The sequence below is a fragment of the Mirounga angustirostris genome, unplaced genomic scaffold, assembly GCF_029215605.1.
Source record: "Mirounga angustirostris isolate CCGP_5_RB_7025 unplaced genomic scaffold, mMirAng1.0.hap1 SCAF_1, whole genome shotgun sequence".
Taxonomy (NCBI): Eukaryota; Metazoa; Chordata; class Mammalia; order Carnivora; family Phocidae; genus Mirounga; species Mirounga angustirostris.
Window position 1 is genome coordinate 4,960,211 of NW_026991709.1, and position 12,912 is coordinate 4,973,122.

Here is a 12,912-nt window from a genome sequence, read left to right on the forward strand (position 1 = left end):
AGCAGGGGAAGCAGATTTTTAAAAACCAAAAATGTGAACTTGTCAAAGCCAACCAAAAAATATCTAGAGTCTCGTGAGAATAATAATGGATTCTCACGCACAGATAACAAAAATTAAAGGCAACACTCCCAAGCCTCCCTCATTGGATTCCCGCCCCCGGCCCGTGCTCGGTCCTGGAACCAGCTGCCGAGCCCCAGTCACCTTCCAGCTCTGGCGGCTACTACCCGCCCTGGACGTCGTAGATTTTCCCCAGAATGCCTGTTTTCTCCTGCATCTTACGAGTCCCTGATTCTGCCAACCAACGCCCCCGCCATTTATTTACGATCACACGCTCACCTCTGTCCTGAAGCTAGGCTTCAACTTTAGTTACAAACCACACTGAGGAAATACTGTCCAAATCGTGCTGCTCGACTGGCCAAGATTTCATCATAAAGAGCAATTATTTTAAAGATGCAGGAAACATATCACTGTGTGCAGTGAAAATTTCTTTGGCAAGTACTACGATTCCTCCCTTTATAGTTAAAGGGACAGACGGAGAAAGGGCTCAGTGATCTGCTCCACGTTACAGCGTTGAGTCAGGGGCGGAGCTGAGCATGTAACTTGAGCATGTAACTCAAGCCTCGGTCAGCGTGTCCTCTGTCCAGCCGTGTTTTCTCCTGAGGCTCTCAGGCTCTTCCCCAGTAACCCCCCATTCCACGTATAAAGTGGAGAAGGGAAAAGGCAGCATTATCACTTCCTTTTTACTTCTGAAATCATTCCTCCTTCCCTATCCCCCAATCCCACCCTTCGTCCCAAAGTCACCAAATCACGACAAAGACACATTGATCTGTCTGTTCAAAAAAACAGTGATTACACACTAGTCTCCATGCACGCTCGTGCCAGGGAAGGAGCAAGGATCTCCGATCTCATGGTTCTCCTCTGCAAGGAATTAACGTAACGGAGGAAGAACTGTAAGTGTGTGTATGTGCTTTTAAAGAAAACAGAAGTCCAACGAAAAAGGCAACAGTATAAAATACCCCCTAAAGGGGTGACTGCCTGTGGGATGAGTAGACTAGGAAGCATGCATTAGGAGTCTGAAGGGCAGGCTCACAAACGGGTTATTCTGCTCAGGAGAGGTTCAACAAAAGAGGGGTTGTTTGAGTTGGATCTTGAAGGATGGGAAGAATCTGGATATGCAGAGGGAGTGGGGGAGGAGAGGGCATTTCTGGCGGGGGGGCGGTGGCAGAAGTAAAGGTCAGGAGAGTGAGCTAGCATGAAGCCTGGGAGGACACTGACTGGTGAGTGGCAGGTCAAGGGCGTGGAAGGGTCCAGTGAGGACCGAGAGCCACAGGGAGTAAGGACATCAGTATGCACCGAGTGGGGACTCACTGATGGCTCACAGCAGGGACAGCAGGCTGGAAGATGCCACCTAGGAAGATCATCTGGCAATGGCTTTAAGGGCAGAAAGGAGGGGACTGGGCTACACGGAGCATACTTGGAGGTTCCCGGAGGGGTGCAATAAGGGACCTGAGAGCCTCCGGAACCGGGAGGAGGTGAGAAGCATGACTGAGCAGGGCAGAACACGCTTTGTTTGATTAGAAGCTTAGGAGGAGAAAGGAGCCAGTGACTTATTGAATATGGAAAACAAAAGGATGTCTTCATCTCTCTGAGGGTCCAGTTTTATTCTCCTTTTAAAAAGCACATATTGGGGGGCACCTGGGTGGCTCAGTTGGTTAAGCATCTGCCTTCAGCTCGGGTCATGGTCCTGGGGTCCTGGGATCGAGGTCCCTGTCAGGTTTCCTGCTCAGCGGGGAGTCTGCTTCTCCCTCTCCCTCTGCTGCTCCCCCTGCTTGTGCTCTCTCGTTCTCTCTCTCAAATAAATAAAATCTTTAAGATAAATAAAAGAATGTATTTTGGTGCTCTGATGGATGCTGCACAAATGTCCTCCATTCCCGGCCTTCCCCGTTGCCAGGCCCTTGGGATGGGACCACGCAGCCGGCCTCTCCTGCTGGGAGGTAGGTCCACTTCCCCAGCCCAGGGTCTGGGCTGCCTGGGCCCCGTGCGCGCAGCGTGCTCAGAGCAGCGGGCCTGCCCAGACTCCCGAGCAGGGGTGCACGCCCAAGCAGGGGTGCAGGCTCGTTGATGAGGGCCGCCCGGTTTCTCGGCCGTCCCACAGCACCACTATGCTACCTACCTAGGCGCATGAGGCACGAAGCGCCTCACTTCGGCGTGGTGCGTGTTCCCGGAGAAAAGCACAGGTGCCAGTTCATACCTGAGGCAGGATGGTTACACGGAACGACTGGCTGGAGTTCTCGTCTCTCAGGTAGATGGAGATTTTAGGGAAGTAAGACCAAGGTGTCTCAGAATTCGTCCAGCAAGCCAGCTGGGACCCAGTCCAGAAACCATCAGAGAATTCTGGAATCTGGACAAAAGGAGATCACATGAGAAGCCAGGACTAGTCTGGCACATCAACAGGAAATGGCTCCCAGCTCCCCTCATCACCTCGCCAGATGCCTGCGGCGGTAAACAATGTTTCCTTTGGACGGCGCGGTGGAGACAGCCGTCCTCTGGAAGGGACCGGTGATGACAAATCCACAGCTATCAAGATTAGGCACAGGCAGGCACGCAGAGTACCGACCGGTGCCAGGCACCGCTGTAAACCCTCTGCAGCACTGATGACTTTAGTCCTCGAAAAGCCCCAGCGGCCCAGGAGCGGCACCCCCGCGCCCCACATTACAGATGAGGAAACCAGAGCACACAGAGCTGAAGCAATGTGCCCAAGGCCTCAGTAGCGGGCAATGGCCCTTTAGAAGAGAGAATACATCCGATATGTGGCCCTCCAGACCCTTTTGGGGCTCTGAATTCCGAGCACAGCACTCGTCCTCCTGGTGCAGAGCCCTGCGCGGGCTCTCTGCTCTTCTGGAATATCTTTCTCCTCCTCCAGACATCAGCTCAGATACCACCTTCCAGGAAGCCCTCCCCACCGTGCTGATTACCTGCCACAGAGCTCTCGCCTTGCTCTTTCCCTCGTAGCAGCTGTAATGTGACATTTATGGGTGCAACTGCTTACATTCTCTTTCCTGCACTACAATCTGAGTCCTCAAAGAACAGAGATGTATTGTCTGCTCGCCTTACAGTTCTAACACCTAGCCCACAGGAGAGACTCGGGAAATAGCTGTGGGAAAAATGAACAGTCAAGAACACAGAGTGCCCACCTCAGCCTCCCAGCAGGGGTCTGCTGAACCTGACAATGAGCGATGCCACCTGCACATGCGCACTAGTCGCTAAATTCTCCAATTAACTACAAATAACTCCCACTATCTCACCAGAGCAAGGGAAGGTTCCTGAGCAGACCCGACCTGTCCTGCACCTGCTAATAGTGTATGCGATGGAGGTAGGAGTGTATGGGTAGGCGGAGCTAGGGAAGGATGGGATGGGGAGGAGCTAGGAGTGCAAGGGATGGGGCGGGGCCAAGAGAGCCAGGTGGGCAGGGGACGGGGCGGAGCCAGGAGAGCAGGGGGATGGGGCGGGGCCAGGAAAGCAGGGGATGGGGCGGGGCCAGGAGAGCAAGGGATGGGACAGAGCTCGGAGGGTATATGATGGGGCGGAGCTAGGAGAGCACTGACGTGGAGTAAGAAGTGACTGTCAAGGGAGCATCCCCAGGAAGCTGAGCTGAGCTAAGGGCCAGGGAGCCCTAGGAGATGAATTTGAAGGAGGGCGGGCCGAGCACGGAAGCTGCCTCACTGGAGAAAACAGATGGCAGCCGTGGAGGCCAGTGCGACCAACGGGAAGGAGCAGGAGATGGGGGACAGAGGGTATCCTGGTGGCCTTGGCGTCTTCATCAGAGATCATGTGTCAGAGATCTGAGCTTTGTGGCAAGCCGGGTGTGATTTAGGAGTCCAAATGGGATTCACATAGGCCACTGGTTCTTGAGTCTAAACTCCTGTCTAGTCAGGCCCACTCGAGAGTAACTAAGGGTGGGTGGGAAGTGTTGATGTGGCACCGAGGGAATCCCTTTAGAGAGGATACAGGGAGAAGGGAGGGGCCCAGGATCCACCCTGGATGGGTGGGCAAAGGACACACCCACGAAGAGGGCGTAGGGCCAGGAAGTCCAGGAAGGAGGGTGCTATGGAAGTGGAGGGAAGGTAAGACAGGTAAGCGGGGATGGTGCGGAGACCAAGCAGGGCAACTGAGGAATCGGAGCATCACTGGATGAACGCTGAGTGCTGTGTGCTGTGGGACCATACACGGCAGGTGCGAGCTTGCGTGCCCTCGTCGCTCCGTCCATCCGTCCCTCCCTCCAGGACCAGACAGTGGGGAGAAAACGCCCTGGGGTTTTCACCCATTACATGGACCATCCATTATGAAACCGTCAGTGATCTGTAACATGTCTAATGTTGGCGTTAATATATTTTTACCTTTTGTAAAAGTTAAGTCGATTTGTACTATGTATCAGCGGGCAGATGAGTCAATAGAGTGGTGCAGGCATTTGCTGGACATAAGGATGAGCTAAGGTGAGGTTGGGTGGGCCTGCGCCCAGGACAGGGAGCCCAACATCAGTGCCCATGGGCAGCCCCAATTTGCAGATGAGGGATCAGGCCCGGAAACTCACCTAAGGGGCACAGCTCTGAATCGGATGGGGGACCATCTGCCTCGAAAGAGGCGTCTCTGAGTCCAAGGGCCTCCCCGGAGGCTAAGCCACGTGTCCTTGGAGGACGGTTTTGACCCTCAGATCACGGAGTTCAGAGTCAGAAGTCATCCTAAAGCAGGTGTCATCCTGCGTCTGGATTTTACAGATGGGGGAGCGCTGGGCCAAGCACAAGGGCGCTGCAGCTATGAGGAGAGGGAGCCCGGGTCTCTGCCATATACAGAACTCCGTTTCAAAATACAGACCTATAAACCATGCATTCCTAAAATCCCGTCTGAACAAACCAGGCCAGGAGACAGAGCCCAACATATGCACTGCATTTAATTCCCCAAAGCCAGGTTATTCCCTTAACCAGAAAGAAACGCTACTCGATAGGTGAGAAAGAACATGCCCATCTTTGGACCAGGCACGCGGACACAGGGACCCTGTCCGCCCTGGCTGGGCTTTTCTTGCCCAAGACAGAGAACCTTCCCGGGTCCTCCCCTTCCTGACACAGGCTCTGAAATCAGAGGATTAATTTTAGATAAGGCAAACAAATTCTGTAATCCCACTCCTCCTACCTCGTGGTTTTCTTATAAAGTCAGTCACCACCGACCACGGGCTGTGACACCCCACGGGCTCTGCAGAGGCGGGGCTGGCCAAGGGCGAGCCAGGCTCACCCGCACGCCCTTGAGCATTTCTGCGGGATGGTCCTCACACACTTGCAGCCCAGAATACTCCGTCTGAAGATGCTCGTGTCAGGTCTGCTGAGGACATTTTCACTACTGAAGAAAATCAGCATATGGCTCCATATTTTAAGCATGGTCTGATTTTCAGCCAGCATTCTGAATTTAGGGCACTAAAAACTTTCCTTGCCATTTTTTCTGATTCAGCAGATATGAGACAAGACAGGAGCTTTCCTCTGGCTTTTGGACCACTGCTGCCCTGAAGTCCTTTCAAGCTCAAAAAGGGGCCTCTGAGCTACTTCCTTTTCACTGCTCCTGTCCGTTCTCTTAGTTCACTTGCTGCTCTTCCCACAGCAGTTTCAGACCTCTGAAGTCTGGCTCAGGACAACCAAACGCCCCTTCCTCCTTCCCCTGCTCCTGCTAGAACCTGTAACAAAGCACCGCTATGCATCGCCCCATCATTCTCTGAATTCGGCCAGCGGAGTCGTGGGACAGTCAGGCCTGCGTTAGTACCAGCATAAAGACTTTGGACAGGAGATGCTGGTTTCTGGTGACCTTGCAAGGATGGCCCTGTACAGAGGAAGGCTTATGAAAACACCCAAGAAGCAGAGAGAAACGTTTCTCCCGTTCGAACAAAGAGCACCAGCAACCGCGGTGGGACGTTAGATGCTTCTCCTTCTAGAGCACCGCTGTGCGGGGTGCATCGTACGCCAGCCCTCCCGACAGCCCCACGATGAGAACGTGGAGACTCCGAGGGCCCGAATCCCGCCCCGGGCACCCAGCTAGTGAGCGGCAGAAACCAGCCCCCATTCGGGTCCATCTCACCCCTGAGGCTGTGCTCTTCCCAATCAATGCCTTTGGTCTACCCTGGTGCCCAGAACCAACTGGAAAGTTAGGGCCATACTGGAATGCTGTCAGCCACTTCTCACAAAATGCATGTTGTTCTTGAGCAGGATTTTAGTAATTATTATACTGGCTGATTGACCTTTGTCTTCTGAGAATCACATTTACAGAAGAATTAGAATCCCACCACAGCCTGGATGAAGGCCAAAAAGTATGATTTGGGGCTCGTGTCTCTTGTTTTAAAGGCTACGAACATATTCATTGGTCACTATTTCCTTTAACATAGAATGTGACCAAGAGGCTTTTTTTCTTAGATTAAAAAAAAAAAAGTACTGAGCGCCTGGGTGGCTCAGTTGGTTAAGCGACTGCCTCCGGCTCAGGTCATGATCCTGGAGTCCCGGGATCGAGTCCCGCATCGGGCTCCCTGCTCAGCGGGGAGTCTGCTATTCCCTCTGACCCTCCCCCTTCTCATGCTCTATCTCAAATAAATAAATAAAAAATCTTAAAAAAAAAAAAAAAGTACTACATCCACTACACTATTATTTGAAATAGTAAACAGCATGGCACCTCCAGATCCAAGTTCCCTGAGGTTAACGTGAAGAAATTCTTTGCTAGTTAAGAGTAAGGCTGTGATAAGTTATAAGACTTAATAATAGTTTATTTATTTATTTATTTATTTATTTATTTATTTTTTAAAGATTTTATTTATTTATTTGACAGAGAGAGGCACAGCGAGAGAGGGAACACAAGCAGGGGGAGTGGGAGAGGGAGAAGCAGGCTCCCCGCAGAGCAGGGAGCCCGATGCGGGACTTGATCCCAGGACCCCGGGACCATGACCTGAGCCGAAGGCAGTCGCTTAACCAACTGAGCCACCCAGGCGCCCAGACTTAGTAATAGTTTAAAAAAAAAAATCCAACCCCTCAAAATCCCCAGATGAAGACTGCTTGAATACACAGGAGTGCTCCCCAGCACGTGGCCGTGACCTGGTGCTCTCCGGGATTTATCAGCACCCTGAGCACTCACCAGAGACGTGCGGGCCACGGCCTCAACCACTGCATTGAACACCTTCTGGGGCAGGCGCAGAAGTGTGGTGCCACTGTCCACGATGGCCTTGTCTGCGTTATACTGGAACAGAGGAGAGTTGGTAGGGAGAGGGCATGAGTGGCATGCAATGTGATTCCAGCCCGCTGTCACTGTGGGTCCGCCATCCACAACTTCAGGCAGCCCTATCTCGCCAGTAGCTCCACTCACTGCCCAGTCTTGGAACTGGGACACCAGCCCAACATTCTCACTTCCCAGATAAGGAGACGGAGACCAGGAAAGGGAAGTGACGTGACCAAAATCAACAGCTCTCCCATGCAGACATTTCCCCATTTGGAGGTGCCCAGACGTCCCTGTCGAGGAGCCCCCAAGAACAAAGGGGGAAGACCCCCTTGTCTTTCCAGATTGAAATGACACATTAATTACCATTTATACAAATCCTATAGAATCAACGATTATCCCAGGAATAGACACAGAGAATTAGGATGGAGTTTTTTTAACAGACACCCCATCTTGCATTTAGGGTGGAACTTTAGGATGGAAATTTAGGATGCATTCAGGAAGAGGATCTTACACGTGTGCACACACGAGAATTTGTGTTGTATTATAGGCCTTCTCTTTTGATTCTACCACTGGATTCTTTAGTGGCAACTAAGTGCCTCTGACAATAAACCCAGCTCTGTGGCCTCAGGACTGGACACTCTCATAGTGAGAGGGGACACCGCTCTCTTGAGCTCCGATGGGTTTCAGAGGCATCTGTGCACATGGGCACCGTGGTGGACGGGGATGGTTCGTGAGAAAGGAGGTGAGGGCAGGTAGGAATAGAATGAAATGCTGGCGGTTTTTATAAACCATCCTGCAGACGTTGTGGGAGACGGACCCCCGCAAGCTGTCCTCATCATAACGTCATTATGGCCACAAGTAAGCCCAATGCAGACAGGGTGTGACCGGGGCTCCTGTATGACTCAGTGCCCTAGCTCTGCATGTCTGCCTCCTGTCAGGACAGTCGGGACACACTGCTCTTCAGAGCATCACTTGTCCTGGAGGGAGAGGTGAGTGGCGGGGGGCATGAATGGAAGATAAAGCTGATGGTTTATTTTGAGTTTCCTTTTGCTTATTTCTAGTCGTTTTCGCCCTTGCACTGATGAAAGCCTGCTTATTCCATCCTCTTAAACAGAGTCCAGGAAACATCAGGCCCAGGGGAACAGTGAAAGGGGCTGGACAGTGCTCTTCACACACACCATTTTATGCTAATTTTTCCCTATGAAGCCAAGTGACCGGAAGGAAGCAAGTTTTCTGGAAGGAGGAGTTTATTTTCATACAAAAAGCCCCTGTAACTTTTAATGTAATGAATCTTTGATTTATCTTGTAATGTACCTTCTAATTTTTTCTTTTAAGATTTATTTATTTATTTTAGAGACCGTGCACACTGTGGCGGGGGCGGGGGGGGCGTGCAGGCAGAGAAAGGAGAGAATCCAGGCAGACTCCCCCTGAGCTCAGAGCCAACACGGGGCTCCATCCCAGGACCCTGAGATCACGATCTGAGCCAAAACCAAGAGTCAGATGCTTAACTGTCTGCACTACCCAGGCATCCCTCTACCTTCTAATCTCCTATTTGGGTCCCAACTACAGTAGTAAAGTGACCCAGGCACCTAGACACAAAGAGATCACAATGTGAATACCTCTCTGCAGTCCAGATTCAGGCTCTGGCCTCCAATTTCCAACTTGAGAATTTCTATCTGATAATACCACTCCTCCTTAATAGGGGTATACCAGATGTCTCCCTTGTACAAACTCGGCTCAATTCCACCCAGGACCTGAGAAGAAAAATATTTACGGGTGTAAGAGAAAAAATATGGAGGCATATCAACAGGTTACACAGAGAAGCATACAATCAGAAGGTGAATCCTCACTGGAATCAGTACCTGCACATTACGATGATGTTACAAAACATACATGCTTGAAAATTAAACAGGGAACGTTTGGGGGCCATGTATCCAAACGGCAAACAATCTTATATCCTCGTCTGATCAAGATGCTCTGGTGGTTTCCCTTCTATAAAGGAAGTACCTACAATTCTAGCCTTACCATACTGAGATCCGCCCCCAAACAAATGAAGTAAAATAGTGAGCCACGCTGACGGACAAGAATTCAGTTCCTTGGAAGACAAGAGGAGGACTTGCAATCTCACACATTTGCATGGAAAGCAAAACAAAGGAGCTTCCCTCATCAAAATTTCATGTTGCAAAACTATAAAACATTGCCCCACAAATCCTAGGCTGTCCTCTGTCCTGAAAAGGGGGATAAATAAGGTATTAAGGTCGGGTGTAGTGTAAGCAAATGAAAGCAACTGAGTGTCTGCTTCTCATAGCTGGATAACTAGGGGGTTGTCAGCACCTGCCCTGAGGGGCCCTTCTCGTGCACTGTCCCTGTCACCTCCTGCTTGAGACATCTGGGTGCAGGGTCCATCGAGGGGACACAGCCTCAGCACATCCACAAGGCTGGTGGCCTTGATCTGTTTCTGTTTCACTAGAAAACTTTCTGCTGTGAGTGTGTGAGTGTGTGTGTGTGTGTGCAAAGAAAGGATATACAGGTGTCCCTGTCTCTACACCAAATTTAGGAAACCGTCAGCATTTCCCTCAACTGGCGGCCAACCCTGGGTAAGGCCCACCTGCCACACCCCCTACGGTTCCTCACTTGCCCCTCCCTCACCTGCCAAAAAGTTACCCTTCAAGGGAAACATTTTAAAAAGCTTTAATGGAATTTGGGGAAGCATTGAGAATCATCTTTTGGCTGGCAGGATAATTAGGAAAGATAAAAATAATACCTAATTTTACCCAGTTTTTTTTAAAGATTCTATAACAAGGGTTATCAAAATTCCACAGTACTTATGTATGCTTCTGTGTCTAATATTTCCACCAGGGTGTTCATAAAACAGAAAAGCTACCCGATTTGCGATTTTTTTCCCCCTTTAAGACTAAAAGATACCCACAAGACTACCTCCGTTGGTACCAGATCCAGCTACAGGCAGCCCCGCCCCACACATCTGCATGGAGAAGACATCGGGTATCTTCGCCTGGGCCACCAGGGAATCGAAGAACGTCTCCAGGGAACTTGACGGCTGCAGGAGATACAAGAACAGCAGCTGAGATGAGGACTGACCCCAAGCAGACACTGGGCATGAGGTACAAAATGGTTTTCTTTGTATTTAATTCTTTTCACGGTGAACCAACAAACAAGCTTCTGATCAAGGGCAGTAATTCAGAAACCAACAGACCTTCCTACTACGCAGTGCATTCCCTCTGTGCACGACTCTGTTGGAAAAATCAGATAGTACTTCTACAATTGGAACGAGACAGAGAAGATCTGCATGGACCCTGCGCAAGGCTGAGATGCAAACCTAAGACGGTATTGCTGGGGAGTTAGGACGTCGTCCCACTTATCACCACGATGCCCTGTGATGCAGGCACGAGACGTGGAAGTGGGTCACCGACGTGGGCGGTGGACTCTCATCTCAGCCAGAGCGAGGAGAGAAGCGTCTCTGGGAGCGGCCTTCATGGCTTCAGAAAACATGCTTCACCTCTCCCGGCCACGGTCGTCTGCCACACACCAATGACAGGTGCTGAGCACGAGACCTCTCAGACCCCAGACCCCGCTGACCTCCAGCGAGCAGAAAAACAGCAGGAAAGAACAGTCCCACACCCCTGAGGGTGAAAAGCCCCGGATTCCCAGCCGCCACCGTTCAGTGGACCTCAGTGGCCTGTGCCTTCCTTCCACGGAGCCAGCACTCACTCGGGGCGCCCCCATGTCTCCAGGGCTCAAAGGGAAGAGGGGTGGTTGTGCGAGCAGCTCCGAGCTGGGGGTGGGCCTCCAGGGCTGCCGGTCCCGAGGGCCAGTCAGACACCTGCGTGTAAATTTTGGCTTTGACGCCCGGGATATCTGGATCTCTCTGAGCTGCTGGTTCCCGATGGAAACATACTTGGAGTGGTACAGACGCTGCGGGCACGTTCTGACCACCAGCGGTCAACGTCGGGACTATTATTTACTGCCTGTAGGAACGAAAACTGTAACTCTGGAGGGAGTAAGACCACAGCCCATTAGCAGGTAGAAATCTTCCCACTTATTTAACTCGGTTGCGTCTGGCTTCCTCCTCCTGCTTCCGTGGAATCTCTGGCAGGATTCGGCACCAGCTTCGTCGGTGACATGGGCAGCACGCGTGGCATCTGGGTGGATGACGGGACAAGGCCCCCCCTTCCCGGAGTGGCCGGATGTGCCGCTGACCGAGGCCGCCGTTCTCCCGGCCACCTGCTTGGGAGGCAGCAGAGTCCACACCACCTGGGACTGAATTCTGGCTCCGCCACTTGCTCACTGCGTGACTTGTTTCTTTGTTTCTTTATCTGTGAGATGGGGAAACAGTAGCCTCCCAGAGCTGCTCCTGGGACTTAAATGGGCCAGTACACACAAAGGCCTTGGAACAGTGCCTGGCGCACAGTAAGGGATCTATTATGATTCTGCCGAGCTATTCCTCAGGATCCCTCTTGAGGTTTAAAAACATACAGGTGCCAGGGTCAACCCAAGAGAGCCCGACTCGTATGTGTGCAGTTGGACCCAGGCATCGGTGGCGTGGGAGACCCCGGAGGGCAGGGTCTGACGCACATCCTCAGCAGGAATCCCCGGGACTGACCGGGGGCCGCCACGCGCCGTGGCCACCACTGAGCACTCGGTCAACCTATTTCAGCCACAGCTCTGGCCCACCAAGCCACACCACCCTGCTAGCCCTGTTCCCAACCACGTGCCACGTCCTCCCAATCCTGTGACCATCTCCTCAAACCCGGGACAGGAAGCCGATCATCTTCATCTTGGAATTCCACACACAAAAAGGTCGTGTGGCGAGTCTGGCCACCCCTAGGGACCCCAAAGTCATTATTTGCGAGGAAGCTTATTATCAGTATCATCCATTGCGGGCAATTTAGCTTTATTCTGCCATCTTCCTGATAATCAGCATAAAACCAATCATGTTTGTACCTTTCACGTCCAAGTCAGGTAACAATGCAATGTTTTGTCCTCGGTCACACTGTCCATGAAATTGTACTGAGGAATGTATGTTATTAAGAGTCTACACAGTTCATATTAAGCTCACCCTATGGTACTGAGAAGAAAGGGGCTCCACAGCCCCCCAGGCTCCGGGCGAGGAGGGTAAACCTCTCTGACCTCGGTCGGCATATCCCTAAAACGGGAGAACTTGGCCTCCTGCGAAGCTCACCAGAACCTAAGGAACCAAGTCGTGGGATGTCCTCAGCCCGCCTGCCTCACGGGCCCCACTCTCCTTGAAAATCACAGGGTCAAGAACTCCCCTGCCTGCCACCCCCTCCCCGCCTCACCCCCCTGCAGCATTTAGTAGTGAACTGGGGCTGGGACGCACATTCCTGCGGGGAGAGAAAACAGGCCTTCCCTCCTGGATCCTCATGGACCACGGGGGGGCTCTGCGGGTCCTCCAACCTGCTTCTGTTTGTTCCATGCTTCTCTGGCTCCAAGCCGAGCACCGAACAATGAGAGGGCAAGGTGCGGTGCCCGTTACAGGCCAGGAGGGGTGACCGCCTTCTGCTCTGCTCCAGGCCATGCCCTGGTATCTAACCCGCTTATCTCCGGCTCCCTTCCTGGTGGAAATTCCCCCACCTGCATCCCCCCTCAGGCACACCAACGTCACTTCCTTTGGGCTGGTCTGAGTACAAATGT

At 52.1% G+C, this 12,912-nt stretch overlaps 1 protein-coding gene and 1 non-coding gene across 8 annotated transcripts in view; one reads left to right on the forward strand and one right to left on the reverse strand.

Moving 5' to 3' along the window:
* BACE2 (beta-secretase 2) overlaps positions 1 to 12,912 on the reverse strand; it is a 98,766-nt gene that overhangs the window by 37,072 nt on the left and 48,782 nt on the right. For 2 of the 7 annotated variants that reach the window (XR_010407454.1, XR_010407455.1), the window contains exons 6-9: positions 10,169 to 10,297; positions 8,859 to 8,993; positions 7,159 to 7,260; positions 2,174 to 2,401 (exon numbers count right to left, since the gene is read on the reverse strand). Coding sequence is in view for 5 of the 7 variants with exons in the window: in XM_064578691.1 (XP_064434761.1) it covers positions 2,252 to 2,401; positions 7,159 to 7,260; positions 8,859 to 8,993; positions 10,169 to 10,297 (516 nt within the window). In the remaining 2 variants the exon portion in view is untranslated. The remainder of the gene's footprint in view (positions 1 to 2,173; positions 2,402 to 7,158; positions 7,261 to 8,858; positions 8,994 to 10,168; positions 10,298 to 12,912) is intronic. The other 5 variants (XM_064578691.1, XM_045902427.3, XM_064578700.1 and 2 more) reach the window with 3 other exon arrangements.
* Positions 10,491 to 10,592, forward strand: LOC123835016 (U6 spliceosomal RNA). Its single transcript, XR_006788579.1, has one exon. It is a non-coding gene; the product is annotated as a U6 spliceosomal RNA (small nuclear RNA).